We start from the raw sequence: 27,776 nt of genomic DNA, 5'->3' as shown, positions 1-27,776 counted from the left end.
TGTGGAAGCTCTGTTGATTTTCTAACATAAATTCTCTTTTATTTCTGTGCAGCAGAGATAAAGGACAGGCTAGGAGGCAGCTATTTATTGAAAGCTTTCAAAAATGCCTTCTGCATGACTTCAGTTGTTTTTCCCTCAAACACTGGGAGCAGGGCAAGCCCAGCTCCCAGGCAGTTTTATTCCTTGCTCCCTGTACATTTCTTTGGACTTGAAAACCCTGCAGCCCCATTCCATGGGGATCCTCTCCAAGGTGGTGTTTATGCTGCAGGAGGTTGGGCTCTGGGAGGAGAACTCCTTGTTTACATTCCTCCAGTTCCCTTTGAGACTGCAGAGAGAAACTTCAGCTCTGACAGAACCAGCAAGTCCCAGTCCCAGTTCTCCTTGGCTCCAGCCACTGTTCTGTCTGTCACCACTGTGGGAAAAAAAAAAAAAATAAAAAAAATTCAACCTCCTCTGTCCCAGTTTCTTTTCTATCTGCAAATAAAACTTCCACATCAAGGGCACCCAAAGCCTGAGTGATTTTCTGTGTGGAGCTTTAGATCATCCCCAGGAGGATGGCATCTGAGAAAAGAAGATAAAACCCTGTTGTAAGGATGATAGTGAGGGGTCCCAATTATTATTATTTGTTTAATTAAAAGAGTCTGGACAGCTACAGAGACAACAATTAACAATTATTGTCTGCAAAGAACTTTTGACAACAGCTGAATAAGTTAATGAGTTATGAAATGAAGGCAAATCATTACAGCTAATGACTGGTCTGTCATTTGTGAGCCCAGAGGTGTATGGGAGAGTCCTCACCCTTCCAAGAAATGTCTGATTTAAAGGGTTTTTCTGCTCCTTCTGGTAACACAGAATAGGCAAGTAGCAATTTTCTTCTGTTGTGCAGCTGGGATTCTCGAGGAGCCGTGGTATTAAGTCCTAAATGAAAATTTAAACTACTCATTACACTTATATTAATAGATTTCAGAATGTTTAATTGCGGAAACAAATTATAGAGTAATGAATTCATGACTTCTGATTTATTTTACACCCCCTCCCCTTTGTCGAGAGGGTGCATTAAGATAATTAGGACTAGTGAAGATCCCAGCCTTGCCTTTGCCCCAAGCTCTGGCAGCAGCAGTGTCCCCAGGGGGGCACAGGGTGCCTGGAAGGAGAAGGGAAGGGTTTTGCAAACACTGCCACCCCCTGGCTCTTTCCACAGATTTATTTTCTTCTCCTCCCCGTCCCCCCCCGAAAAAAAAAAAACAAAAACCCAAACACAAAACAACCCCCTAACTTTTTGCTACCTGGAGGAGGTGACACTGCATTGCAGGGGGCCAGGCCGACCCTGGGGGTGCGAGGATTCTTTTTACTGCTCACAACTCACTGCCTGAAGGAGCTGCCTGCAAAGTCACCCCCCTGGTGGCTTCCCCTGCAGTGGGGTGACCCGTGTGGGATGGCTGCCAGCTTGCCACGCCGCCAGGGTGGTGATGAGGGGGCTGGAAAAGCCGAGGCCCCCATGGAGGCCCTCAGCACCCCCTGAGGTGAGTGGGGGCCCGGGCCCCGCTGCGGCCTGTCAGGGGAGGGGATGCAGGCCCGGCGAGGCCTGGCGGCTTTAAGCAGCCCCCGGGTTGCCTGAAGGATGAAGGAGGATGTGGGGCAGCGGAAAGGCCCGGTCAGAGGGTGAGGGGAATGCGTGTGGGCCCTGAGGCTCCAGCGCTGCGGGTGGAGGCCCCGCTGTCAGGCGGCCATTCCTCCCTCCGCCGACTACAACTCCCAGCAGCCCCTTCGCGGCGCTGCGTTCCCGCCCCCCCTCGCTGCCCTCGCGTAGCGTTCTGCCCTTCCCATTGGCTCGGGGAGCTGTCAATCACAAGGTGGCGGCGGCCGAGAGGGCAAGCCGGGGTAGTATTCTGGAAAGCGATTTACGCCGTTTGCGCGGGGTCGGGGTTACTGCGGGTGCCGGGGGGTGGTGGCGCAGTTGGCGTGGCGCATGCGCAGAGCTGCGCGGGGCGAGCGGCGGCGGGGGGGGTGCTGGTGAGCCCCGGCCAGCTGAGGGGGTAAACAGGGGAGGGGGCGAGGGGTAGGGCCGGGGTTTAGGCCAGGCCAAGGCTGAGGGCCCTCCCCGAACCTTGGGGACGGCGCCCGCCGCTTGCGGGGGTCCCTCTGGCTCCCCCCTCCGCTCGGTCCCGCACTCCCCCCCGCATGGATGGAGCTTCGCAACTTCCAGTGCCCGCTGCGCCCGGGAGGCCCTGACAGGTAACGGACCGGCCCGCTCCGAGCCCCCGCCCTCTCAGCTCTGCCCCTCGTGTCCCCTGCCCTCCCCTCTATCCCACCCCTCCGCCCCTCTCCTCCCTTTCTTGGCAGGTTTGCTCCTCACACCCCCCTCGTCCTCCCCCCTTTTTCCTGCCGGTTACCCCCCACCCCAGGCCCTGTCAGGTGCTCCCCCTCTTATCAGACCCCCCGCACCCTTTTTCCCCTATGCCTCTGATGATGTCCTTTATCCAAACCCTCATTTTCCCATCCCTTCTGCCTGCCCTGCCCCTCTAACCAAGCACCTCTCCCCCCCCCAGCCCTCTTCATCTATTCCCGCATCCTCTGGTTGGTCCCAACCCCCCTGCCGGGCTCAGTCCCTGCCCTTTGACTTCTCTTTTCCCCTTGCCCACAGCTGGCACTGCCCTGACCTCCCTTTCCCCTTTCCAAAGAGCTGCCCTGCTCCCTTTTCCCTCACTAAAGCCTTCACCTGAAACTTTCCTCTGCCCCCGTGGGTGTCCTGCAGCCACTTTCCTTGGAGAGCAGGTGAGTCTTTCCTCCTCTGTCAGTGTCTGCTGGCTAAACTCCTTCCTGGAGCTTCTGGACCATGTGGGTCTTGGCATCGTGCTGGGCTGAGGTGTCTTGCATCTTCCTTTTCTTCCTGAGGATGGCTGTGTCAGCTGGAGGATGAAGGGGAGAGGTAGGATGCCAGCTTAGAGAGCTGCTGCCTGAGCTGGAGGACGCTGTGAGCCACCATCTCAGGGCATGGCAGAGTTTTCCTGACACTTGCTGCCCTCTTGACCTGGGTCTGTCAGGTCTCAGGCCCTACCACTTCTCTTGGCCACCCCTTTTCTCAGCAGCTCCTTTCTCTGGTGTTAGCTGGCTCTGTGTTCTGAGCCATCTGTCCTGGAGAGCAGCTGCAGCTCCTGGTAACATCCTCAGCTGTAGCAAAACCTTCTTTTTACCAGGTGTCTGCTGCTAACCAGTGTCCCCTTGTTTCTCTGGGGACAAAAAAACCCCAAAAACCCTGGGGCTAAAAAAAAAAAAAAACCCACTACCCTATACCTACCTAAATGTGTGTGTTTTAAGGTGGCTTCTTTTAAAAGTCAAGGTAAAGAGGAGAGGGGAAAATAAATTATGAGGCTTAAGAAACCTGCTGAGTTGAGTCCTGGGTGGTGTTTGGAAGGGTGAAGTAATTTGTGGATGCTTAAGAGCAGGATCATAGGGACCTTCCTGTGGGATGAGTGGTGGAGCTGCAGGGTTCCCAGTGTGCTGGGTGCTGCTTTTGTCAGTGACCTTGAGTTTGGAGGCTGAGAAACTTGGGTGCATCCCACCAGCTGGGAATTGGCTTGCTTATGGAACACTCCTGATTTAACAGGGGTCCCCCTGTGCTGTTGAGTTTCCTGGTGCTGATGGAGCTGTTCTGCAGGGTGGGGGTCCCTCTGGTTTGGACTTTGAAGCCCCTGTCTGCAGCACACGTAGCTGTGTCAGGGTGCTGCTGCCTGGGGAGGTGAGGGGGGGGGTGTAGGTGGTTCTGCAGGGAAAAAAATACATCCCAGCAAAGCAGAAACCTCCCAAATCCCAGCTGCAGTGGATACCAAATCGTATTATCAATGTCAAGGCTTCCAGACTTAGAGCAAGTGTTTCAGGAAAATGAGAAGAGCCAGCTGGGCAGAGCCAGGGAATCTTGATACTCCTCTTCCTCCTCGTAGCCCAAAGCACCCTGTCAAAGCAGACTTGTTCAGGAGCTTAAGGAGCTCTTTAAGTTGGTGTCAGTGTAAATACAGCCTAGCAGCTTTGGAGCCCACAGCCTGCAGAACTCTGTGGCTTGTTAATTTTTGACTGGAGATTTAAAGGCCAAGTGTTGCGAAAGTTCTTTTTCTGCCTCTGGAGCTTTGCATTGCAGGAGAAGAAGAGTCCATGAGGGAACTGCAGCTGAGGTGTTTCTCACTGGGTGTAGCTTGAGAAGAGGCTGTTGGTGTGGGGGAGGTGAGAGGTGTAGGTCCAGGTTTTTAGCCCTGTCTGGGGTGTTCCAGACTGCTTGGGAACAGGGAGGGATGAGGCAATGTTGTCCTTGCTTGGAACTGAGTCTGCTCTTGAAAGGTGAAGGAGAAACATGCTCCAGTGTCACCTAATAAATGACCAAAAAAGGTCACATGTAGCCAAAGTGAAGCTGCTCATGGGGTTGTCACTGGTAGCAATTGTGCAGATCTGGCCCAAATTGTCCCTTTTCACTGGGTTTTAATTCCTCTCCTTCCATCATGAGTTGGTTGGAAAGGTTTAGCTAAAAGCCAGGGAACTGCATGAATGGTTTAGGAAACAATATATCTAAAAGTGAACAGAATCTACCTCTGTTTTGCTGAGAAAAAAACCAAACAGAGGGGTTGCTGACAGAGGAACATCCTGTACCAATTCAGTGGTGACAACTGGACAGACTCTTTGAAGGGACTTCACAACTGGGAGCCTCTCTGTTTCTAAGGAATCAAAGGTGGGGTTTATTCTCTGATGCAGGAACTCAAGAACTGGTTAAGTTTCAAATTTGTGGTGGATGTGAGTCTGGGATTGGGACCAGTTATGGCAAATGGACAGAATTTGACCTGAAATGAGAATTTAGGACTTCTTGTCTGGGATTCCACAACAGTTTAAGTTTCCCAAAGTCTTGCAGCTTTGGTTTCTTCCTGCTGAACAACAACAAATGGAATCATGAAAGCAAGGAGGGCTCTTTAAGAGTCTTCTTGGCCAGAGTCTTGGAATGTTGTAGGGAAGCACTCAGAAGAGTGAAAAGCTTCAGACAAGACTGAGATCTGCTGGAATATTGTCCCTCGTGTGATTTCATGGGGTGCTTTGGGTTAATGGGTGGTTCTGGAAAAAGTTGTTTAGCTGTCCCCAGTCACTGGTCCCAGTTTCCTGCAGAAGAGGTTGGGTGGCTGTGGGGAGGAGGGGGGTGAGGAGGGGACCCTTGTGGTGTGATGGGTTTGTCCAGTGAGTCCCCAGGTCTCTCAGCTGAGGGGATGCAGGGAGTCTCTGCAGCCAGGGATGGAGAAAACTCTTGTGTATCCTGGAGGGTTTGTTTAAGGAGTCTGTGGAGATGCAGCCTTGGAGAAGGACAGGTGGAGGCTTGTTCACTGGAAAGGTGTCTGGAGGAACTGGAGGAGATGACAGATCCCATTCACCCTGCACCTTTACTCTGTCCAAACTTCTGGAGGGAGCAGCCCTCAGAGTTTAGCAGGAAACTCCAAGCAGAGCTTATCAGGAAAGTGTGTCTGGAAACCACATCCACATGGATGTCTCCAGCTCGTTGAGCCCAGCTGGCACGTGTCCCTAGAGCTGGCCTTGGGGACAGGTGGCCATGGGTCTCTCCTGCTTCTCTGTGTTTACCTCTGAGCTGCAGGGTCAGCACCATCCCCCTGTCCTCTTGCTGCAGGAGCCTTTTGCCTTCCCGAGCCTGTGAGGGGTTCAGGAGGGCAGGTGGTGGTGTCCCCTTGTAGGTTGTGGCTCCATGAACAGGCAAAACCAATGCCAAGGTGGAAAACCAGGGAATAGGTAGCAAAATCTGATGGCTTCCTCATCCTGCTACAAGAATAAATGGGAATTATTGATGGTCTAATGCAGTCACCCTGCTGCCTCTTGGCATTAAGCTGGACCCATGGAAAGCTGCTCCTTATTCCCAGGGCATCCCAGCAACCCTGGCATCAAGGGACACCCTTGGACAGGGCAGGGAAGGATTTAGATTGGGTTGTAGGAACAGTTTCTTCCTGGAAAGGGTTGTCAGGCCCTGGAGTCCCCATCCCTGGAGGGGTTTCTGAGCTGTGGAGATGTGGTGCTGATTGATGTGGGTTTGTGGTGGCCTTGGCAGGGATGGGTCAGCACCTGGACTTGGTGATCAGAAAGGTCTTTTCCAACTCAAATGATTCTGTGAATTGTTACTTAATATGAGAGTGAGTCAGGGCATGGGCAGGGACCCCTCCCCCAGCCCAGGGGGCTCCAAGCCCCATCCAACCTTGGACACTGCCAGGGATGGGGCAGCCACAGCTTCTGGGGGCACCCTGGGGCTCAGCACCCTCACCCCAAAGAATTTCTTCCTCATGTCCAACCTCAATCACCCCTCTGCCAGCTTAAAGCCATCACCCCTTGTCCCATCACTCCATGCCCTGGTCAAAAGTCCCTTTTTTCCTAGTCCCAAGCAAATTGAAGATGAAGCTTTGGTGCTCCTGGGGTGCAGTACTGCTGCACAGCCCTGGAGTTGCCCTTCCTGAGGGATGAACTGAGGGTAGAGAACCAGGCAGGGTTTGTCAGAACTTCTGCCTGCCCTCAGCAGAGTGATTTGTTGCTGTGCAATGTCCTTGTTTCAGTGAATCAGCATTTCCTCATTCAGAAGATGACTCGTTTGAAAATGTTGCCTTGTTGTGCCTGGGAGTGCTTTTAAAGAGAACTGAAAACTCCTGGGTTACATAGGACAAAATGAGTGTTGAAATAATTGTAAGAGAAGTATAAAAATATCAAAATGGGACAGCACAGGGCCTGTGGCTTATAAATGAGGTGAGTGACATAATTTCTTTGAGACTGGTTTGCTAGGCAGGCTCTCCAGAGCAGGGTTGGGACAGTCACTCTGCAGATGGAATATTTTCTAGCAAATGTAGCTAATTTGATGGAGTTTAAATTATTTAGATTAATGCATTAATCATGGAACTCCATTAGGAGTGTGGAAAACTCTTAATTTCTCCTGGAAATACAACTTGAAGTGCTCACCCTTCATTGCTAATGCAGTTGGGTGTTGAGATGAGAATGTCACCTGGTGGTTGGCTGGTGTGGTTTCTAAGGAACACTTCTCTTGGGTTTTGATTTTTTTTTATTTTTTTTTCTGATAATCAAATGTAGTAAGTGCTAGAGAAGGGGTGGCTAAAAGTATTGATGCCTTCTTTCTTCACAATATCAAAAATCTTGTTGCTTGTGGAGTCTGGAAAAGGGGAGATCGGAGATGAGTGGACATGGGATGGTGGGAGGAACAGGAACCCTGGACTTGGAGGGTCTTTTCTAAGTGGTCTCTTGGGCTTGGTGTAGTCCTGGAGCTCCTCTTGGTGTGAATTTCTTCTCAAATTGGGGATGGGCTCTTCAGTCAGGTGTTCTTCAGCTGTGCTTTCATAGAATCCTGGAATCATGAAGGCTGGAAAAGCCCTGTGAGATCATCAAGCCCAACACCACCATCCCCACTCATCCATCTCCTCAAGTGTCATGTCTACACATTTTCTGAACACCTCCAGGGTTGGTGACTCCACCACCCTTTCAGTAAAGGAATTGTTCCTAATACCTAATCTAAACCTCCCCATTGTTCCTCCCCATCCTTTAAGAAGCCTTTAACCAAAACCTTTCCTTTTCTCAGCCACCGCTCTTTTGAGGGGAAAAAATGACTTAATATGGGACATGAATGGCCAAATATGTTTATATCCCTGTTTTGTTTTCCTCCCTCCTCTGTCCTGCAGGTAATTAAATGCCCTTAGTGTGGATCCTTGCTCTGGTGGCATGCTTGGATGCACAGCAGCTCTTCCAGTAGCTCCTTTTCATCTGCCCCATTGCACGAAGATGGCAAAAGCCAACATTACCAGAGACATCATCCACAGACAGATCAAGGTAGGTGCTGGCCAGGTCTTCACTTTGAGGGGGGGTGGAAAGCAGCTGAAGCAGCAGCAGCATTCAGCCTGGTTTGGCAAATAACTCGTGCTGTTGCCTTGACTTCTGAAGAGATCTCTGCTACTTAGGTATTGATAAGCTGTGTAAGGAGCTTAAGGGAACAGACACACAGGACCTGCAGCTGTCCTTAATGAAGAGCTGGGGTGAAGTGTGGCATAGCAGGAATCCAGTTCTCCCTAGCAGGAGCACACCAGGCTGGTTTGACATCAGCAGGTCTGTTCCTTTTGAGGGCAACATCGAAGAGAAGAAATTGGGCTCCTTGTGTTTGGGTGCCAGAAAGGACCCTTAGCCAGCTTCCCTCATGAGTTTTCTGTCTGCTTCTTTATGTGTTCCCTTCCCTGTGATCTTGCCATCAAAGGTATTTTCTGACTGCAGCACAGCTAATGATCTCTGTCTTGGTCTCTTTCTGTCTCTTTTTCTTTAGAGAGTGATGTGTTGCTTCCTTTGTGTAGGGAAAAACTTCTGTGGTGGTCGGATCAGTCATCTGATGGCTGCATTTGTGAAATACCTCTTAACGTGCAGGGCCCAGCTACAGCAGACACAATGGGCAATTATAACTTGGACTCAGAGGCCTTAAAATCATTTGCAGCTTTGCTGGGAATCAGCATTCACAAAAATGGCCCGTTAGTGGCCAGAATAAGGAAGTAGGAGCTTGAATGCTCACTTCACTTCACAGTTTGGTCCCAAACTCTGTATTATAAGCTTGTAATTTAATCCATGTGCAAAGATTTATTTCGCTGCTCTAACAAGGAAAGGATGGGGCTGTGGTTGGAGCATTAGCCTGGGACTTTTTCACACTGTCTGCTCTGTTAGACTTTCATGTGTGACCTTGGGAAGGTTGCTAAGTCTGACAGCTTCTTGTAGGAAAAGCAGGATCCCACTGCACAGACCTCACAAAGCCACAGAGGTTGCAGTAGCAAGGTAATTATAACTGCAGCACTTTGCACTGGCCAGGCAGGGTTTTGGGAAGGCTCTCTGTGAAAATACATTGATGGGTTTGAAGTTTGTAATGGTTGTCACTGCAAAAAGCCTGTTTTGCTTTGGTTTTTGGTTGGTTTTTTTTTTTTCCTTCAGTCCCCTTCTGTCTCCCCATTCTGTTTTCAAATGGCTTTTGTTGTGGTAGAGTTCATTACCAGACGCTGCTCTGCAGAGCTGTAACGTGGTACACTGGTTCTTTGTGGCTGCTCTGTGACTCCTAACATGTTCTCAGGACCATCAGGGTAATTTCTGACACTCATGTTCTCCTCTGTACATGGTGCTAAGGAAGGCTCCTGCTGGTGTTGCCTGACTACAGCAAGGCATGGGACAGGACCCAGGCTGGATCAGGTCCTCGGAAGGAATCTCCTCGGTCATTCGATGTTCCATCCAAAAGATGACTTGCATTCCCTGTTCTCCATTGCCTGCCTCTGCAGTTGGCCTTTTTTTCATTGGAGCCATCTGCTAATGCATCTGTGAACCCTGTGAGATCACAGGGGAAACAACTGCCCTGCTTTTCTTCACCTTCATTTGTACTGACACAGCTCTGTGGCAGCTGTTCCCTTCCCCGCGGAACACGCTGTGCCGTGGTGCTGCAGCTACACTCTCCTCCTCCATTGCTGATGAAATAAGCCCTCTCAAAAGGGATGCTGCCCAGTTTAGTTCCCCAAGACGTGTCCCCTTGGGGGTGGTGGTGCTTCAGGACAGATAGGGTGGGATGGCAAACCTCTCCTCAGCAGCTGTGGTCCGGTGCTGCAGTCCTCAGGGGCGAGTTCCTTCTGCAGTCCTTACAGCAGGCATTCCCAGCCTCTTCTCTAGCTTCTCTTTCTGCCCCAGAGTAGGCAATGTATTCTCTCTTGGTGTGGTCCTCTCAAAGCTCTTCTTGACTACCCAGCTGGAGCCTGGCAATTAGATAGATGTCATTTTAAACCAACTCAAGGGCAAAGATTACAAACTGCTGGCTGGAACGGAGGCAAATGGTGACTCCCTCCTACAGGAGAGGCACCTCAATAGCTGGCAAAACCCCTGCTTGATTTTCAACCTCTTGGATCTTCTCTTAAAATGCTAAAAAAAAAAAAACCCACAAACCAAAAAAAAGGATGTTTGCTGTGTTGTCATCAGTTTGGTGCTTGTTTGCTGCCTGCAGGAGAGGGGTGCACTGGGCTTTGAACGACACTATCACGTCACCGACCCCTTCATCCGACGCTTGGGCCTGGAAGCAGAGCTGCAGGTGAGTGGGCAGTGCTCAGACACCAAGGAAGCAGAGCATGAGAGACTGCCTGGAATTGTCTCTCTTGTATGGGATAGATGCTGATTACTTAGTCCCCTAAACTGCCTTCGAGCCTGAAATAGCTCAGTGAGATCTTGTGTGAGCTTTCTGCGTTACCTAACGCACCGAGCAGGGAACCTTCCAGGGGCGTGGGTCAGGTAATCCCAGCACTGGGGCCTGAAGAAGGCCACTGTCAACTGTTTAAGATGCTCAGCTAATGCTGAAGACTGTTACATGTTGCCTAAGGACTGAGCTGTTTTATTGCAGTCTGGCACAGCTTAAGGAAATGTGAAAATTGTCTCGGTTTAGAGGAGGAAAGGATTAACTTGCCCCCCTTTTCAGTCACATCTCCCATATCCCACACTGCTCAGTGCTCCCCTAGTCCTTCCTGTTGCAGTTGTTGGTTAATTTGGATGAAGATGGATGATAGAGTCACCCAGCAGCAAGGTGCTTCTCAAAGAGTTATCAGAAGTGTGTTTTCCCTGCATTCCCTGAGAACCTGCACATGTAATTTGTCAGCCTAGCCACAGGCTTGGGAAGCAAAGTCACCTTTCCACCTGTACAGCTGGATTTCATCTGTAGCCTCTGAGACTAAACCCTTTTATTCCACACAACAGGTTTAAAAAAACAATAATGTATCATTTTGCCTTTTCTACCCCGACTGCTATAGCATGTTTGTGTTTTGGAGGTGCCTATCTGCCGTGTGGGTGGGTTTTTTGGAGGGTTTGGATAAAAAAAAAAACCAAACAAACACCTGCTTGTATTGGAACGAGTTGTTATGTGTGGGGAACTCCCTGTGTCCTTGCCTGAGAACAGCTCTGTTTGTTAAGTCTGAAGTTTGTGTAATACCATTTTCCCTGTGTTTTTTTTTTTTTTTTCCCCCCTCAGGGTCACTCTGGGTGTGTCAACTGTCTAGAATGGAATGAAAAAGGAGAGTAAGTATGTGGCTTGATTTGGGGGATCAGCAAACTGATAACCCAGGTCCTCCCAGAGGAGGATGTAGGTTACATCCTACAAGCAGCTGCTTCCCATTCCTAGGCAAGTGGAGCTCAAGCTCAAAGTTTTGAACAGTTGAAGGTCTGGCTTCAAAAGAAGCTTTATTTTGTTAAATATATGTGGATATTATTAGAAATGCCTCTTTAGTGAGTTCAGAAGGGAAATGGTCAGACTAAGAAGTGGAGATTGAAGGCTGCTTCTCTTCTCTTAAGTGGTATTATGGATTATAGTGGATCTTTAGGATTTGCCCAGCTGCTGCTGACATTTCCCCACCCCCTTCACTGTGCTGTTAAAAGCATCTGCTAGGGGACAGATATATAAGGAGGGAGGTAGAGTGTTTACCCCTCTCTGCAATGTTAGAGGGAAACTAAATGTGGGAGGGTTTCTGTTAACCAAGGGGAGTAAAGAGAATCTGCCTGAGAAATGACTGGATGGAAGGCAAAGCCTGTATTTCTTGACATGCCTCTTGCAAGATCCATAGTCTGCTGCCTGATACTCTGCAGAATTATTTACCACTGAAAATCTCAGGCACTTGGAAGAGATCTGGCTACAAGGAAATCAGCTGAGGAGATGAGAGTTGCAGGTGTCAAGTTCTTCTTCCTCAATTGAAGATAACCTGGACAAGGCAAACAGCTCCTTGCAATGCTGCTACCACACCCTAAACTTAAGCAGCAGCCTGTCAGTTGCAACATGAGCCCTGATTTGGGACTTCTTGGACACTTCCAGAGTCCAGGAATGAATGCCTTGGTTTCAGGAATGATGTGGAGCAGTCAGTGCAGCTGAGCTAATAAGGAAAATGGAGGCCCTGCATTTTTTTTTGGTGACCAAATGCTCCTGCTGTTTTTTCCCTGTGCCATCTGAATCTGTGGTGAGCTGGTTCAATGAGCTAAACTGAGGCAAACCACTTGCTGTATTTTCTGTGGAGCTGATCTCTGGCTGGTTTAGCTCCCTGAATGGATTGGCACACAGGGAGCAACAGGAATACAGAGCTGAGAAAAGAGAGAGGAAGTGGGCTCTTTAGAGCTGAATTGACTTAATGGCTCTCTGTGGTCAAACCACTCTAAGAAATTGGTCTCATCTCAGAAAAGAATACCCACTGCATATTTCTCTTCTTTTTCTTTTAGCTTGTTGGCCTCTGGCTCTGATGACCAGCACACCATTGTCTGGGATCCTCTGCACCACAAGAAACTCCTTTCTATGCACACAGGACACACAGCAAACATCTTCTCTGTCAAGGTAAATGGTCAGAAGGAATGAACAGCTCCCAAAATCAGCAACCAAAGCAGCAAGAAAATAGATCCTTACTGGGAAATATTTTCCTGCAAGCAGTGTCCTCCACCCCCCAGTAATCTCCTCTGTCTCCCACAGTTCTTGCCTCATTCAGGGGATCGGATCCTCATCACAGGAGCTGCAGATTCCAAGGTGCATGTCCATGACTTGACTGTCAAGGAGACCATCCACATGTTTGGAGATCACACCAACAGAGTTAAGAGGATTGCCACGGCTCCCATGTGGCCTAACACCTTCTGGAGTGCAGCAGAAGATGGGCTGATCAGGTACAGAACTCTGGTTTTTCTGCCCCCAAATTAATTGGATTAGGATCCCTTGCAGTATGTACTATGCAAAGATCTGGAGAGAGACTCTCTCTGTCCCAAAGAGCTTAAGCTAATCTCTCCTTTTCCTGAAACTAGAAGAATTCATCTTAAAATGTAGACTCCTCTGATAAATACCCTCCCCAGCTTCTCTGTTTTCCTCCACTGAAAAGGGAGGCCAAGAAAGGATCAGCCATGTCAAACAGGAGGGAGATAAAACACTGAGCAATGTTTCCCTCCAGAGTCTTTGGGACTCTCAAATGAGCAATGTTCCTGGGAGAATCTGTCCCAGTTTTCATAGGAGTTACTGTTTGTGAGGTCAGGACTTGCAGTTTAATTTGGGACTTGAATACGTGTGTGCACATCAGAGATCTGGTTTTATTGGTTATCCTGGTGTAGGTTGGACTGAGATGTTTCCAGTAACCCGTGGCACAAATGACTGTTACTGTCATGAGTGTCACCTCTTCATGTACCAGCCAGATGAGTAAGAGGAGGTCACTGCTGAGCAGAAGTGTGCTGCTGCTTTAGCACAGAATCATAGGATGCTTCGTGTTGGAAGGGACCTTAAAGATCATCCAGTTCCAACCCCCCTGCATGGATAGGGACACCTCCCACTAAATCAGGTTGCTCAGAGCTCCATCCAACCTGACCTTAAACACTTCCAGGGATGGAGCTTCCACAACTTCTCTGGACAACCTTTTCCAGTGTCTCAGCACCCTCACACTAAAGAATTTCTTCCTAATGTCTAACCTAAATTTCCCTTCTTCCAGTGGCAAACAATTACCTTTGTCCTCTCACTACAAGCCCTTAAAAAAGTCCCTCCCCAGCTTTCCTGTAGATCCCTTTCACGTGTCAGAAGGCTGCCCTGGGAGCCTCCTCTCCTTCAGGCTGCACAACCCCAGCTCCCTCAGCCTGGCTCCCTCAGGGAAGTCCCTCAGTGCCCCAGGAGCCACCTCCTCTTGTCCCGCTGCCTCCCTCCTCCAGCACCAGCCTTTGCCTGACTCTGCCTTCTTTTTGCAGACAGTACGACCTGCGGGAGAACAGCAAACGCTCGGAAGTCCTCATTGACCTGACAGAGTACTGTGGGCAGCTGGTGGAGGCCAAATGCCTGACAGTCAACCCCCAAGACAACAACTACTTGGCCGTGGGGGCGAGCGGACCCTTCGTCCGCCTCTACGACATCCGCATGATCCACAACCACAGGTGATGGTGGTCCCTGCCTTGCCAGGGCAGGCAGGAGTGGGAGGGAGATGTGTTCATAGAATCATAGAATCCTAGAATCCTAGGGGTTGGAAGGGACCTCGAAAGATCATCTAGTCCAACCCCCCCTGCCAGAGCAGGGCCCCCTAGAGTACATCCCCTAGGAACGTGTCCAGGTGGGTTTTGAATGTCTCCAGTGAAGGAGACTCCACAACCCCCCTGGGCAGCCTGTTCCAGGGCTCTGTCACCCTTACAGTAAAAAAATTCTTTCTGATATTCAACTTGAACCTCCTATGCTCCAATTTACACCCATTACCCCTTGTCCTATCACTGGTCACCATAGAGAAAAGCCTAACTCCATCTCCCTGACACTCACCCCTTACATATTTGAAAACATTGATGAGGTCACCCCTCAGTCTCCTTTTCTCCAAACTAAAGAGACCCAGCTCCCTCAGCCTTTCCTCATAAGGGAGATGTTCCACTCCCTTAATCATCTCAGTAGCTCTGCGCTGGACTCTTTCAAGCACTTCCCTGTCCTTCTTGAACTGAGGGGCCGAAGAAGATGTGTTGAAGGCTCTGCTGTTGTGGTCACCCAGCACTTGCCTCTCTCCCTGTGGAGTTTTCCTCAAGATTTTCTATCCCCTCTTCTCCCCCCCCTCCCTGTTTTTATCCATGTGTGGGGCAAGCTCCTGGCTGGGCGGCCAGAAGGCTTTGCCCTCATCTCTGAACAAGATGGGTCAGCATAGAGCAGGCTTCCAGCAACTGAATGCTGGGGTTCTAAGACTGTTCTTCTTTCTGGCTAGAAAAAGCATGAAGCAGAGCCCTTCAGCTGGAGTACACACATTCTGTGACCGACAGAAACCTCTCCCAGATGGGGCAGCACAGTACTACGTGGCAGGTATGGGGGGGACCTGTGCTGGGGGTGACTTGTGGGACTTCAGTGCCTGAAGAAGCAGAGTTCCACCTATCACACAAGAAGCCACTGCTTGGAGGAGTTCTCCTGATACGTGTTCCATGGAATTGCAGTTTTATTTCACTTCTGTGCTGTGAATTCCTGCTTATGTTACCTGCCCACTTTCCATGATCTGGCAGTGGGGTGTGTTCCTGAGCTGGCCTTGCTGCTTCTTGTCTGCTGCAAAAATATCCTTTTGTCATTTTTATTGGAAAGTCAAAGATTGGATAACCTGGGTGCTACAGGGGCTTTCTCTTGGAACTGCTCCCAGCAAGGCTGCTGTTCAAAATCTTTTTGGCACAAAAGTGCTTTGTCTTCATCCTGCAGATGAAGAGTCAGCGATGCAGTATCTGGGCAATTGCTCATTATTTACTATCTTTTTTTTTTTTTTTTTCCCCAAATGTCTGTATTTTTAGAAGTATCTTTAGACCAGCATGTTCAGCAGACCAGTTTTGACAGTCATGCTTCTGATGAGTCCCACTGGAGGATTTCTTAGGTCCCCTGAATTGGTCATGCAACACATCTGCTGTCTGAAGCAAAGAACCTGTGTGTGAGCTGAATATTTAGGAGCTTTGGTTTGGTTGTGTTAAGGGCTTTATTAAGGAAACCTGATTAGAGGCTTGAAGATGGAGGTATTTGTTTACAGATGGCCACAAATCACAGAAGCCAAATCCATAGGGAATCCCTAAAACTGCAATTTATTGGGTTCTGCAGACTTCATTTTTAGCAAGCTAGCTGTGACCCAATCTTCTCTTCATGTGGAGATGGCCATAGAGAATTGATACCTGGAACTAGTGAAGAGGCAGCTCTGAGTCTGCATGATGTGGGAGCTGATGGAAGGATGCAGGAACAGCAGCAGGAAATGGAAAATCACAGAATCATGGAATGGCTTAGGTTGGAAGGGACCTTAGAGATCATCTCCAACCTGCCTGCCCATGGACACCTCTCATCCAGACAAGGTTGCTCAAAGCCTCATTCAACCTGGCCTTGAACATTCCCAGGGTGTTCCCTGGATCCACAGGGGGGATCCACAACTTCTCTGGGCCATCTTTTCCAGAGTCTCACCACCCTTGCACTAAACTTAGGTGCATGCCCTTCATGACATTGCTCTCCTAACAACCTCTTGTCCGTGGGAGCAGCTGGGGTGGGACACAGCCCAGTTCCTGGTTATCCTGATCCCTGGGGATCTCTTCCCTCCACAGGACACCTTCCAGTAAAACTTCCAGACTACAACAACCGTCTGAGAGTCCTGGTGGCCACGTATGTCACCTTCAGTCCTGATGGCACTGAGCTCTTGGTCAACATGGGAGGGGAGCAGGTAAGAAGACAGCTGAAGCTTGGCAGAAAGCTTCACACTCAGTTGTGTTTGGGTCACCATATGCTGGGGACATTCTTGAAAACGGGTGCAGCATCTTCTCTGGGGGGAAAATGATTGATTTGTAAACTTGCTGCTTGATTCCTTCAGACTAAATGCTTGGTGTTAAGGGTTTATTTGTTATGCTACCACTGATGAAAATTGTGCCACATTCTGGTTTCCAATTGACATTTTGCTCTCTGGAAGAGGAAAAAACCCAAGAGCTCTGGAACAGACCTCTCCTGACCTAGAAAAGATTTCATCACTCATTCTTGAAACATCAAACTGCTTCTGTGATAAAATGTAGTGAATAAGGAACTTAGAGAAGCAAAGACCTTCACCTGGAATATTGATTGCTTTAATTTTAAGCTCTGGGTGATATTCATGGGTCTTTTGTAAAGCCTATCAGGGAAATGAGAAAATCCTCCTGACAGCATTAATCAGCACGGATTAAGCAGGACCTTTGCTCATGAGCAGGTTACTCTGTGGTTGTCCTCTACAGATCTCTTTCTCACACCTGCACTCATTCCCTTTAAGAGAAGGTGCTGAGTTAGATGGATTGCAGGTCTGATCTGGGTTGTCAGTTCCTGGACCAGGACAGTTTTAAATCAGGATTTCACAGGGTTGCCTTCAAAGTTTCCCAGGAAATCCTGGATTCATTTTAGAGTGACTCTTGTCTCTCTCTTTTCTCTTAAGAAATGTTGGATTTCTTTGTGATCACTTTGTTAATTAAATAGTTAAATAATCTTAATGAGTTTGAATCTTTTTGAGCAGGTTGATTTGTGATCAAGTCACCTTTTCAGTTGTGTAGATGTGGAGAGGGTTTTCTTAATTCCTGAGTAAGACAGGGCTCCTGTTTCTCAAGATTATTTTTTCTGAATCCCATGCTGGAATGCAACGTGCCACAGGAACAGCTGTCATCCTCTGGGTACCTGTCTAGAAACAAGATTCCCAGTTTGAAAATTGGAAATAGCAAAACACAAACATGGAACCACGTGCCCACCCAGCCTTGTTTTATTTCTGTGACTTGAGCACCTATGTTTCACTAACTTTTTTCCCCTCTCCTTCTCTTCCTTCATTCCTTAGGTCTATTTGTTTGATCTAACATACAAACAACGACCCTACACTTTTCTCCTCCCAAAGAAATGCCATACTTCAGGGGGTAAGTAAGATGCTGCCAGGAAAGTGAGTGGAAAGCACTGAAATCATGGGATACCCAACTCTGAGTGCAGCCCAGTGTGGGCAGGAGTTAGGAAAATGAAGTAGGGCATGGCTGTTCCTACAGTGCAGCTCATACCCTGAGTTCTAAAAGCCTTTCAGAAAATGTGTGTCTGGAGGGAAAAAGTGAGCTCTTGAGAGGTGTGTGCATGTGTGAGCTAAGGAGAAGCTTAAAGCTCTGCATAAAGGAGACTTTGTGGTGTGGCTGAAGTCTTGGTTTCCTGCCTTCAACTAAAAGGAAAACTTTAGTGGACAGACATGGGAATGGTATATTGCTATTCTTTTTTTTTAAAGGTATTGGTAAAATGTAGATTCTGTCTGCTCTCCACTTGAACACCCATTAGGAAGGAGACAGAACAATCTCTTCCTTAGTTTAAGTATCTGCCCTGGCACTAATATCTCTCCTGGTGGTGAGATAGTTGAATCAAAAAGTCATTCATTTGACAAGTCAGTAAATCCCAAAGCCTTTTTATTCCTGGCCCTGTTTCTCACAGGGCCTGTTTGTTCACAGCTACTGCACTGGGTGGCTCTAACACTGTTCCCTAGGAAGAGACAGACTCCTATCAGGGAGTGTTCCCTGCTCAGCCCTTTCCCTGTTCCAGGAGTGCTCTGGCAGAGTTTGATGTGTACTCAGCTTGCCTTAGGCCTTAATCTAAGACTCACATCCTGGTAGCAAACACCCTCCCTGCCTTTCTCCTCTGTCTCCAGTGCATGTGGGTGATCCCTGCTGAGGTTTCTGGGGAGCTCAACCTTTTCAGGACAGGGTTTGAACAGGCTCAGGGGAGTCTGGCTGCTGCAAACACCCCACCCTGTTGGGGACAGAAAGTTCAGGCAAAGGCTGTGGAAAGGCAGAGTGGGTACAAAGGCTGAACTTCATGTGCATGCTTGTCTGTGCACACTGAATCACAGGATCAGTTGGAAAAGCCTGGTAAAGTTATCCAGCCCAACCTTTAACCTAGCTCTGCTAACCCAGCTCTGCCAGCTCACTGCTGAACCATGGCTCCAAGCACTGTACCTGTATAATTTTTTTAACACATTCAGGGATGGTGATTCAACCACTTTCCTGGGCAGCCTGCTCCAGAGCTTAACAGCCCTTTCTGGAAAGAAGTTTTTCTTAAGTTCCAAACTAAACCTGCCCTGAAATCTCTGAGTGGTTCAGTAGACTGGTTGGGACATTCTCCCCAATTTTCCAAACTGTGAAATGGCTGCAGGAGCACTCCCAGCTGCAACAGGAATGCAGTTTGTAAAAATTTAAGCTGAATATTTTCTACAGAAATGGCAAATGACATTTGCCTCTGTGTGACCTTCAGAGGATGACTTCAGCTTCTAATGTCTCCTTGGGCAGCAGGGCAAGAAGAGAACAAAAGGAAGAAAGCATCTGGAATGCATTTAATGGATTCCTCCAGTGGTTCCCCTCATGCTCCTTGTTTTATTACATGTTTAACAACTTAGCTGTAGGATTCTTTATCTGAGTGAATCTAAAACACAAAGTTACTCATAAAATACTCATTAAAACTAAAAAGTTAACTAAAACTACAGTTAGTAGTTAACTAAAAGTTAACTAAACTACAAAGTTACTAAATGCTTCTGCAGTTTGAAACCTCAGGTGATCACTCAGGTACTCTCAGCCTGAAGGCAGTTCAGCTCAAGGTGTCCTCTCTTTGTGTGTGTGTGTGTGTGTGTGTACTGTGTGGATCTAGTTTTCTGTTCTAGAGCTGCATTGCAAAGGTTGCTGCAGAGATTTTGTAGGAAATGTAAGAAAATCAAAGCCAGGTGGCTGGAGGAAGAGGCAGAGTGTGGGGAATCATGGAAGTTCTGCTCTCAGTGGGGCTGTGCTGTTGGCTTGGCTCTGCTGGAAATTAAACCCCTGAAGCTTCAGATATTACTTTGTATAATCTGTAGTGGTGCTCAGCATGACTCTTGGGTTTTTTTCCCTAATTTACAGAGGTGCAGAATGGAAAAACCTCTACCAATGGAGTGTCAAATGGCATCCACCTCCACAGCAATGGCTTCCGTTTGTCTGAAGGGAGAGCACATGTCAGGTAAGGGTCTCCCCTCAGCTTTGTTCTTCTTCTCTTCCTCTTACCAGGGTCAGGTGCTGCTAAACAAGGTGTGATCAGCTTGGCAATTTGACTTGAGTGCCAGGTGGCCTCTGTCCTAGGAGCTGGTTTTGATTCTGGTGGATGGGCTGTGAACGAGTTAGATTGGGCCAGAGTGTTCTGGGAGTGTTGCCCATGAGGATTTTTTCCCCTCTTATGATGAGTTACTGCAGAGAAAAACCAAGGACTGAGTTTTTAGGCCTGGAAGCAAGGTTTTCTTGGCTGTCCTGAGTGGCTGTTACTTCCTGGCCTGCAGGAACTGTGTCCTGATAGAAAGGAGAAGCTGTCAGGTCAAAAGAGCCTTGCTTGCCTTTGCCAATTTTTTGGTCACCTGCCTGCTGCAAACTGAACTGAAGCAGTCAGAGTTGCTTTATGACAATGACACTGGTGTCCTTATTCCTGCAGCCTGGGTGTGAGCTAGGAATGGATGGAGAGCTCTCTTCTATTGTTCATGCTGCTTGCTTTATTCTCTGACAGCAAAAAACAGCTGGGGCAAAGCAAAAGCAGACTGGAAGCACATTTTGGTGACAGTTTTTCCTCCAGACATGGTTAAAAGTCAAGACACAGTTGCTTAATACCATATATGGGTAGTTTAGGTTCCACCAAAGTCACTTTGGATGTTTTCAGCTTGTTTCCTCTAGATGGCCCCTCCAGCACGGCAGCAGAGATGGAGCTGGAATTTTGGGTTGCTGAGCAGGGGGCCTTGTGCAGCCCTGTGAACTCAGAGGGACCTTTGGTTTCCTTCTGAACTGGCATTCTGTTGTATGTTGCTTAAAAGAGGGTTGGAGATGCTGGTTATGCAGTCAAAGCAAAGATCTATTGGTGAAGTTGGGGGGGTTTAATGCTTAAAATAATCTGCTGTTGAATTTTGAGTGTATGCCTGAATATCAAGATATGATGGAAACAGTCAAATGATGGTCCAAAAAAAACCCAAAAAGCCTTCCTCCTAAAGTCAGGTGATACAGAGTCTGGGGTTTTTTTTGCCTTTTCCTGAAACTTTTTTGATTAGCTGATGTTTGCTAAGCTAAAACAAACCACTGCTGGTGCTGAGTTGGGGTTATCCGAGCCTTCAGACCTACTTGTCCTCTTTTTCTTCTTTCCTTTCAGTCCCCAAGTGGAGTTACCTCCCTACCTGGAGAGAATCAAGCAGCAAGCCAACGAGGCCTTTGCTTGCCAGCTGTGGACTCAGGCCATCCAGCTCTACAGCAAAGCAGTCCAGAAAGCCCCCAACAATGCCATGCTGTATGGCAACAGAGCTGCTGCCTACATGAAACGTAAATGGTAAGGAAGCAGAGAGCATCAGGGGAGTGTGGTGGCACAGGCAGGGCCCAGCACTGCCTTCTGAGTGCCACAGAGACTTTGGTGTCCTCTGGGGAGCTCTTGGCTTCCCTCTGTGTGGAGCAGTTTTGGGTTCTGGGATCATGGAAATGGGTCACCTCTGGCAGGGAGCAAGGGGGTTGCCCAGCAGGTTGTGTTGGGGGGGTTCCAGGCATGGGTACTGCACAGGGGAGCAGAGCTGAGAGCAGCTCATCATTCTGTCCACTGGCACACTGGGTAAGGTTCTGGGCTATTTAAAAAGACATCAAAAATCCACTTCCCTGAGTTAAGAGCATGAGGAGTGTGTCTGAGGGTGTTTGTGTTAGTTTGGGTAGTTCTGACCTGCCTTGGAGCATGTCTGTAAATCTGCTGTCAGGAGATGGGGTAATGGTTACTCTGCTTGGGACCTTCAGCTCTCATGATAAAAAATTCTTGTAGGACTGTGCTTTGATTGCTGCTTTATCCAACTCACCAGCACTGCAGATAGTCAGAGGTGACCTGGTGGTTCCTGTGGCATCCCAGCTAACCCCTGCTCCCCTTGGCTGGAAACAAACCTCAGGGAGGGAGCTGGAGAGGTGGCAGCTGGTGCCTCAGAGTCTGGGGGAGGTTCTGTCTGGATGGTTGCAAACCATGCTGTCAATAACCTCTGCAGCAGGTGATGTCTTCTCTGACCAACAGCCAGAGCTGCATCTGCAAGATACAGCTGAGTTATTTTAGTGTCTGTCCCCTTGAGCAGAGCAAGACTGAGGAGCATGACTTGCCATTAACATATTGAAAATAGCTGTGCTCCTTCATCTACATTTGCTTTGTTGAGGATACCCTTCTCCTCTCCCTGCTGGAATCCCCAGGATGAATATTCCCATCTCCTTGCCAAGAGAAGGAGCAGCCAGGCATTGCTGGGGCTGTTGGTCACTGGCCTTTTGGCTGGTTTGGGAGAGCAGAGATTTGGGAGCTGCCTCAAAAAGACCCCTGTGTTCAGAGGGAGGAGAAAGGTTGGGATTAAGGCCTGGAAGTTGGAAACTGAGTGCTGATCTCACAAATGACATTTTTTCTTAGAGGAATCGTTCTCCCCAAAGGATGTTGACAGATCTGAACCTTTCTGTGTGTCAGCTTGTGCTTTGCTACAGTTTTTGGTAGCAGGGAGATGTGAAAATACACCCACAGTGGGTTTCTGTGGCATGCAGTGATGAGAATTAAAATGATACTGAGCTGACATCTCAGGTGCAGAAAAAAAGGGGCTGCTAGGAACAGCTGCTGGTGGCTGGGATGTGTCTGGAGAGTGACCCACCCTGTGTCACTGAGGTGTCCCTCGTGTCTGGAGCAGGAACAGCTACAGAGTATTGCAGGTCTTGCTCTGGCCTTGTTTGCTGAGTAACAGATTTAGAAAAAAGGAAACTCTGCAATTTTCTGACCTCCCCCCTTGCTCATCTCCCTTAAGGTGCAGTTCATACTCTGCAGCACTTCTAAGGCTCTCCTTTTAAAATTTCCTCCCTGCATCACTCTCCTGATGGCTTTTAGCAGTCTGTGTTGACAGAACTTTGCTGATTTCTAGTTAGAGCAGTTTTGCACAAGCTGAGTCAAACCTGGAACACTGGGAGAGGTCAGTGCCTGCTTTACATCTCAATGTGTCCATTTTCAGTCCAGTCTGTTGGGCTTTCTGACATGGGTAGCTGAGGTCAAAGGGTTTTTGAGGGTGGCAGAATAGCTCAGTCAGCTCCAAAAGTGCAAGGCACCCATCTGTCACACAACAGGTAACCTGCATTCTCTCTTCCTTTGAATAAAAGTGACCTGGTGCTGTGCATCAGCCCCCAGGATCAACAAAATGCTGCCCAAATCAGCCCTGAAGAACCAGGTTTCTTCTGCTCAGATCTCATGGGCAAAGCACTTCACCTTCTGCACTGTAATCTGTGGGCAATGCCCACCTAGATGGGAGGGAGCAACAGGAGGAATGGTTTGCAGAACATGCTTGTGGCAGGGGATAGGCACTGCTTGGCATGCAGCCCAAAGGATTTGGAGCTCCCTTTTATGAGTTAGAGACCCAGGAGCACCTCTTCCCTGACAAATTCTCCATGTGGGGTAAAATTGCCACCCTGTGGAAGGCAGAGGGCAGCTCCTTCCCCTTTCAGACTTTGTAGGTCCAGTGCATTTAGGTTACAGGTGTGAAAAACATCATCATCAGTATTATTATCAGCCATCCCATGGAGACTTGGCACTCTTTTAAAACATAAGTTTTGGAACTAGATGATCTTTAAGGTCCCTTCCAAGCATTCAGTGATTCTGTGACAGGTTGTGGTGCATCTGAACAGTTTTAGTCTCAATGCTGGGGCACCAGGTGTGTCACCCCTGGCTGATTCCTCAGTCACTCTGAACTGAACACCAGCACACAAAGCTCAGGTCTCTCCTGCTTCCAGAGCTCCTGCAGCCATGGAGCTTAGGGAAGTGGCACCTAATCTCTGTCAATAAGGTGCTAAATATCCATTATGATATCAATCTGTTAGAACACCAAAATTTTAAGAATTTTCCTCTAAAGGCAAGGGATAAAAAAAACCAACCCTGGTGCTTTAGGTGTTTGTCCATGGCTCTGTAGCATCTCCAGGGCTACAAGTGGCAGTGTGCAGGAAGCATGCTGCCACACTCTGCTTCCACCAAGGGGCACGCGTGAGCTGCCGTGCTGCCAGGAGGCCCCTGCTTTGCCTTGCAGGAGAAGAAGCCTTGTGTCTGCTTGGCCAGAGGGTTTGTGCATCCTCCATCTTCAAAGGACTTCCCTAAATGTGTTCTATCCGGGAGCTCTGCTCTGTCAGATTTAAAATGGCAGGTCAAGGCTTGCTGGGATTCCCTGGGTGCTCACGTTCCAGGGCTGCCTTCCTGTGTCTGCAGGTGCAGCAGAGGAGCTGGGCTTGGGCAGATGGTGCCCCTGGGAAACAGCAAATGCTGTTAGGACTTGAGCTTGGGGGGTGTCTGCTGGCACAGAGAGGGCTGGAACCAACGTGCTTTGGAGTGAAACAAGGGCTGGGAAACAGCTGTGGGAAATGTCTGCTGTTTCTGCTTCAGCTTAGCTGATCCTCCTCTGCCTTTTCCTCAGGGACGGGGACCATTACGATGCTTTAAGAGACTGCTTGAAGGCCATATCCTTGAATCCATGCCACCTGAAGGCCCATTTCCGTCTTGCCCGTTGTCTCTTTGAACTCAAGTACGTGGCAGAAGCTCTGGAATGTCTGGATGACTTCAAAGGGAAGTTCCCAGAACAAGCTCACAGCAGTGCCTGCGACGCGCTCGACAGGGACATCAACGCCGCCCTCTTCTCCAAGAGTGATAATGGTGAGTGGCACCTTGGCTGGGGGGGTGCTTCAAGGTTATGCTAAAATCTAATGGGTCAGACAAGGAATTTTCTCCTTAATCTGCCCTTCTGAAGTAAAGCTCCAATTTCCGAGAGAGATTGATGGGTATTCTGCACAAAAACTGGCCTGAGCCTCTTGTGCCTGGTCCTGGTTTGCTCTTGAAAGTGTGATAAAAGTTGAGGCTGATGGAGCCAGGAGATCATCTGCCCTTCTGGAACGGTCCTTAACTCTTCTCTAAAGCTGTTGTGATCTCCTTGAGTGTTTTTTTTTCTCTTTGCTGCAAACTTGTTCCTCTCCAAATGGTGATGAGGGCTCTCTGCTGCCTTTCCAGCTGAAGACAAGAAAGGGGGTGGCCCCATCCGGCTGCGAGCCACAGGCCGCAAGGATTCCATCTCAGAGGATGAGATGGTGCTGAGGGAGCGTAGCTACGACTACAAATTCAGATATTGTGGCCACTGTAACACCACTACAGACATCAAAGAGGCCAATTTCTTTGGCAGGTATGTTGGTGAGGGGGCTGCAGGACAGGAGGGTGAGCAGCAGCAGGATGCTCGCTGCTGTCGGATAAAGCCTCACGTGTAGCCCCGTGTGACTGTTCCTAAAATGGCTCTGACACTGGTTTGCAGGGTTGAAAAAGATGACAGAACCCCTCCTCCTTGGGTGGCTGCATGAGTTCAGTAGCAGATCCACAGAGGACCTGGTTGGGTTAACATTTCCAAATAAAATAATAATAAAAAAAAAGCCATCTGGGATTGAAAACATGAATCCTGAGGTTGGAGGGAACCAACACAGAAAGGTTTATCTGGCTCTGTGAGCATGAGGGGTGGCAGCCTGCTGAGTATAGAAGCCAGCTGAGGTTCTCATGTCTGCTAGAGACTGGCTGTGGCTCTGAGCTGTCATCTCCTGTCTCTGCTCCTCTCCCCCTAGCAATGCACAGTACATAGTCAGTGGGTCAGACGATGGCTCCTTCTTCATCTGGGAGAAAGAAACCACCAACCTTGTTAGAGTGCTGCAGGGAGATGAGTCGATTGTCAACTGTCTCCAGCCTCACCCCAGCTACTGCTTCCTGGCCACCAGTGGCATTGACCCAGTTGTACGACTCTGGAACCCCAGGCCAGAGGTAAGAGCCACAGAAAAAAGGGGTTACATTGTCCTGGCGTGCAACACACAACCCATCCTTCCTACCAGGACCTCTGGGGAGGTGCAGCAACATCAAAAACCCCTCTCTGGTCCTTGTGCTGCCTCTCTGAGTTCTCTCCCTCCTTGTCCTGCAGAGTGAGACTCTCAATGGTCGGGTGGTGGTGGACATGGAAGGTGCTTCCCAAGCAAACCAGAGGCGAATGAACGCGGACCCGCTGGAGGTGATGTTGCTGAACATGGGGTACAGGATTACAGGACTGACCAGTGGTGGGGCTGGAGGCTCAGATGATGAAGACAGCTCAGAGGGGCAAGTCCAATGCCGGCCCAGCTAAAATACAACTGCCTCTCCTTCCTTTTAATTGTTTGGCTGAAAGGGAACCTAGTTTCCTTGGTCCAGAACTTTTCTGATGACTGACTGCACTGTTTCGCACTATGCACAGGGTAGGACAAGCTGGCAGGGGCAGGAGCAGCTGTCTCTAAACCACCACCACCTCCTCCTTCTCCCGTCACGCCACTGAGCAGCATGGCAGTGCAGTCTGGGGTTTGCCTTTAGTGGAATTTAGTCCCAACCAGGGGTCTTTGAGTTGTCTGTAAGCAGTGTAAGCCGGTGGTTTTGTTGTTTGTTTTTTTTTTTTTTTCCCAGAGCTGCTGTATGATCTGGTACAGGGGGACATTGCATTTGCAGAGGAGCTGTTAAATTCCTGAATAAAATACAAACCTAGGGCAGGGTTTATGGAATGACTTTACTGCAGTGATCTTGGTCTTGGAAGCTTGACGCTGCTTTCGTGCTGTGTAGTGGCCTCTGGTTTAGGGTTGTTGGCCATCAAAGACCTGTTTTGTCCCATAACACCTTTCTTCTGGCTTCAGTCTCTAACACGTTGTCACCAGATCAGTATTAAGGACTGGATATTGCCTGTCTTGTCCCTGGGCATCTGTCTTAGTTGATGAATCAGTGAAGGGCCTGAGTTTGTGCAGCTCAGTGGGGCAGGATGTGCTTGCCCAGCTCTTCTGTGGTCTATGAACCCTTGGAGAAAGGTGTCAGTGATGGGAGCAGGTTTGATCAGGGGCCTAGGACTCATGTAGCTAAAGCTGCTGAGGCAAGGGGCTGGGAACAGCACTTCCAGAGCTTCTCTCTCCCTTGCCCCAAATGTCTGCAGCTCTATTCACCTCCTCCTCTCCAGGTCACCTGTGCTGGAGTTGAGAACGTTGTCACAATGTGTGTGTTGACCTAAAGTTTGGAGCTCTTAGCCACATTTTTGTGCAGTCAGCTGCTCAGCCAAGCTGTGGGCCTTTTCCACCTGGTTGTTGGTGCAGCATCTGATGGATTAGTGGTCCTCTCAGGAACCCTCCTGCCTCTTCCCACTCTCCTCACACCGACTCCACGCAGCCAGGAGAGAAACTCAGCGCTGGACTTTCCTTCCTCCCCTTCTTGTGTAACACCCAGCCTGTGTTTTTTCCCTCTCACAGTGGCCAAACACTAAATATCAAATAGCTCTTACACAGCTGTGCTACAACCCACTCCGAAGAGCTTGGGTTTTTGGTTGTTGTGTTGTTTTTTTTTTTCTAGGACTACCAACTAAGACCAAAGAGCCCCTGGAGATCTTAACTGCTCCGCGCTGTTTCGTGTCTCTTACTGCTGAAGGTCTGAACGTGTTGGCCTCAGTCCCAGGGGTGTGAGACGTGTGTCTGGGAGTGCTTGTGCACGTGTGGATGCTGCATTAGGGCTGTTCTTCCATGTGGTGCAATCCTTGGTCTTCCTGTTCCTGCTGTGGAAAGTCGAGAGGCCTCCCTTTCCTCCTCTGGCTGCTTCTGGCTGCCAGGCGTTGATGAGAGAGACTGCGCAGTGCTGGCTGATCAAGGTAACTGTTGGCTTCCTCTCCCTTCCAGAACAGTCTGTACGAGCTGAGAGAGCTTTGTGCAGGAGGGAGAGAGGTCACAGAGGCTCAGAGCCAGCAGCATCTCTCCAAGGAAACTGTTCCCTGCAGAGAGAGATCCCCCTCGCCCCCCTGGTGGAGCTAACAGGGACCTGATCTGCCCCTCAGACCTCACAATGTCCCTCTGCTCTCTCTCACCTCTGGGGGAAACTGAGCTGAAACAGAAAATGTCCCTCCCCACCCCGAAATGACTGGCTGGCCCTCTGGGGTGGCAGACTCACCCTCCCATTTTCTCCTGGGACAGATTGTCCCTGGGCTGCTTGAGGGCACCTGGGCTCCTTGCCAGGCAGGACCAGCGCCGCGGACGTGGCTGCTTGCTCAGTTTACCTGTTTGGTTTGTGTACCAGTTCCCCTGTCCCAGTTGCACCCCAGCACTGAATTCTCTTCAAAACCCAGAGGCAACAGAAGATTCTTCTCACTTGGGTGGCTTTTTGACATCATCTGGCCTTTTCCTTTTTTTAGCTGAAGGCTTTC

At 49.1% G+C, this 27,776-nt stretch overlaps 1 protein-coding gene and 1 long non-coding RNA gene across 5 annotated transcripts; one reads left to right on the top strand and one right to left on the bottom strand.

The window, feature by feature from the left end:
• Positions 1-13: 13 nt before the first annotated feature.
• LOC139807277 (uncharacterized) lies at positions 14-3,182 on the bottom strand. 2 transcript variants are annotated; one of them, XR_011730515.1, is made up of 3 exons: positions 2,720-3,182; positions 799-918; positions 14-412 (listed from the first exon to the last, which is right to left on the bottom strand). It is a non-coding gene; the product is annotated as an uncharacterized lncRNA (long non-coding RNA). The 2 variants fall into 2 exon arrangements; XR_011730514.1 differs by lacking the exon at positions 2,720-3,182 and adding an exon at positions 1,303-1,800 and having other exon boundaries at positions 799-935.
• On the top strand, positions 1,856-26,109 carry WDTC1 (WD and tetratricopeptide repeats 1). Of its 3 annotated transcripts, none has more exons than XM_071768030.1 (16): positions 1,856-2,235; positions 7,710-7,857; positions 10,040-10,123; positions 11,051-11,097; positions 12,283-12,394; positions 12,527-12,714; positions 13,771-13,953; positions 14,754-14,848; positions 16,105-16,220; positions 17,343-17,418; positions 19,420-19,516; positions 20,681-20,854; positions 23,973-24,208; positions 24,560-24,728; positions 25,156-25,348; positions 25,503-26,109. In XM_071768030.1, exons 2-16 carry the CDS (start codon positions 7,750-7,752, stop codon positions 25,698-25,700), a joined length of 2,076 nt encoding a protein of 691 aa, XP_071624131.1. In that variant the 5' UTR covers positions 1,856-2,235; positions 7,710-7,749; the 3' UTR covers positions 25,701-26,109. The 3 variants fall into 3 exon arrangements, with proteins under 3 accessions (XP_071624131.1, XP_071624132.1, XP_071624130.1); XM_071768031.1 differs by lacking the exon at positions 1,856-2,235 and adding an exon at positions 2,267-2,775; XM_071768029.1 differs by lacking the exon at positions 1,856-2,235 and adding an exon at positions 7,408-7,491.
• Positions 26,110-27,776: the final 1,667 nt, after the last annotated feature.

The sequence above is a fragment of the Heliangelus exortis genome, chromosome 24 (assembly GCF_036169615.1).
Source record: "Heliangelus exortis chromosome 24, bHelExo1.hap1, whole genome shotgun sequence".
NCBI classification, from domain to species: Eukaryota; Metazoa; Chordata; class Aves; order Apodiformes; family Trochilidae; genus Heliangelus; species Heliangelus exortis.
The sequence above is the reverse complement of the archived record's forward strand: the minus strand, read 5'-3'. Positions and strand labels throughout refer to the sequence as shown.

Excerpts from the sequence above, each read along its gene's own strand:
- WDTC1 (XM_071768030.1), top strand. The coding sequence starts at position 7,750 with ATGCTTGGATGCACAGCAGCTCTTCCAGTAGCTCCTTTTCATCTGCCC. Across the intron at positions 17,419-19,419 it reads GAAATGCCATACTTCAGGGG|AGGTGCAGAATGGAAAAACC; the intron begins GTAAGTAAGATG and ends CCTAATTTACAG. Across the intron at positions 19,517-20,680 it reads GAAGGGAGAGCACATGTCAG|TCCCCAAGTGGAGTTACCTC; the intron begins GTAAGGGTCTCC and ends CTTTCCTTTCAG.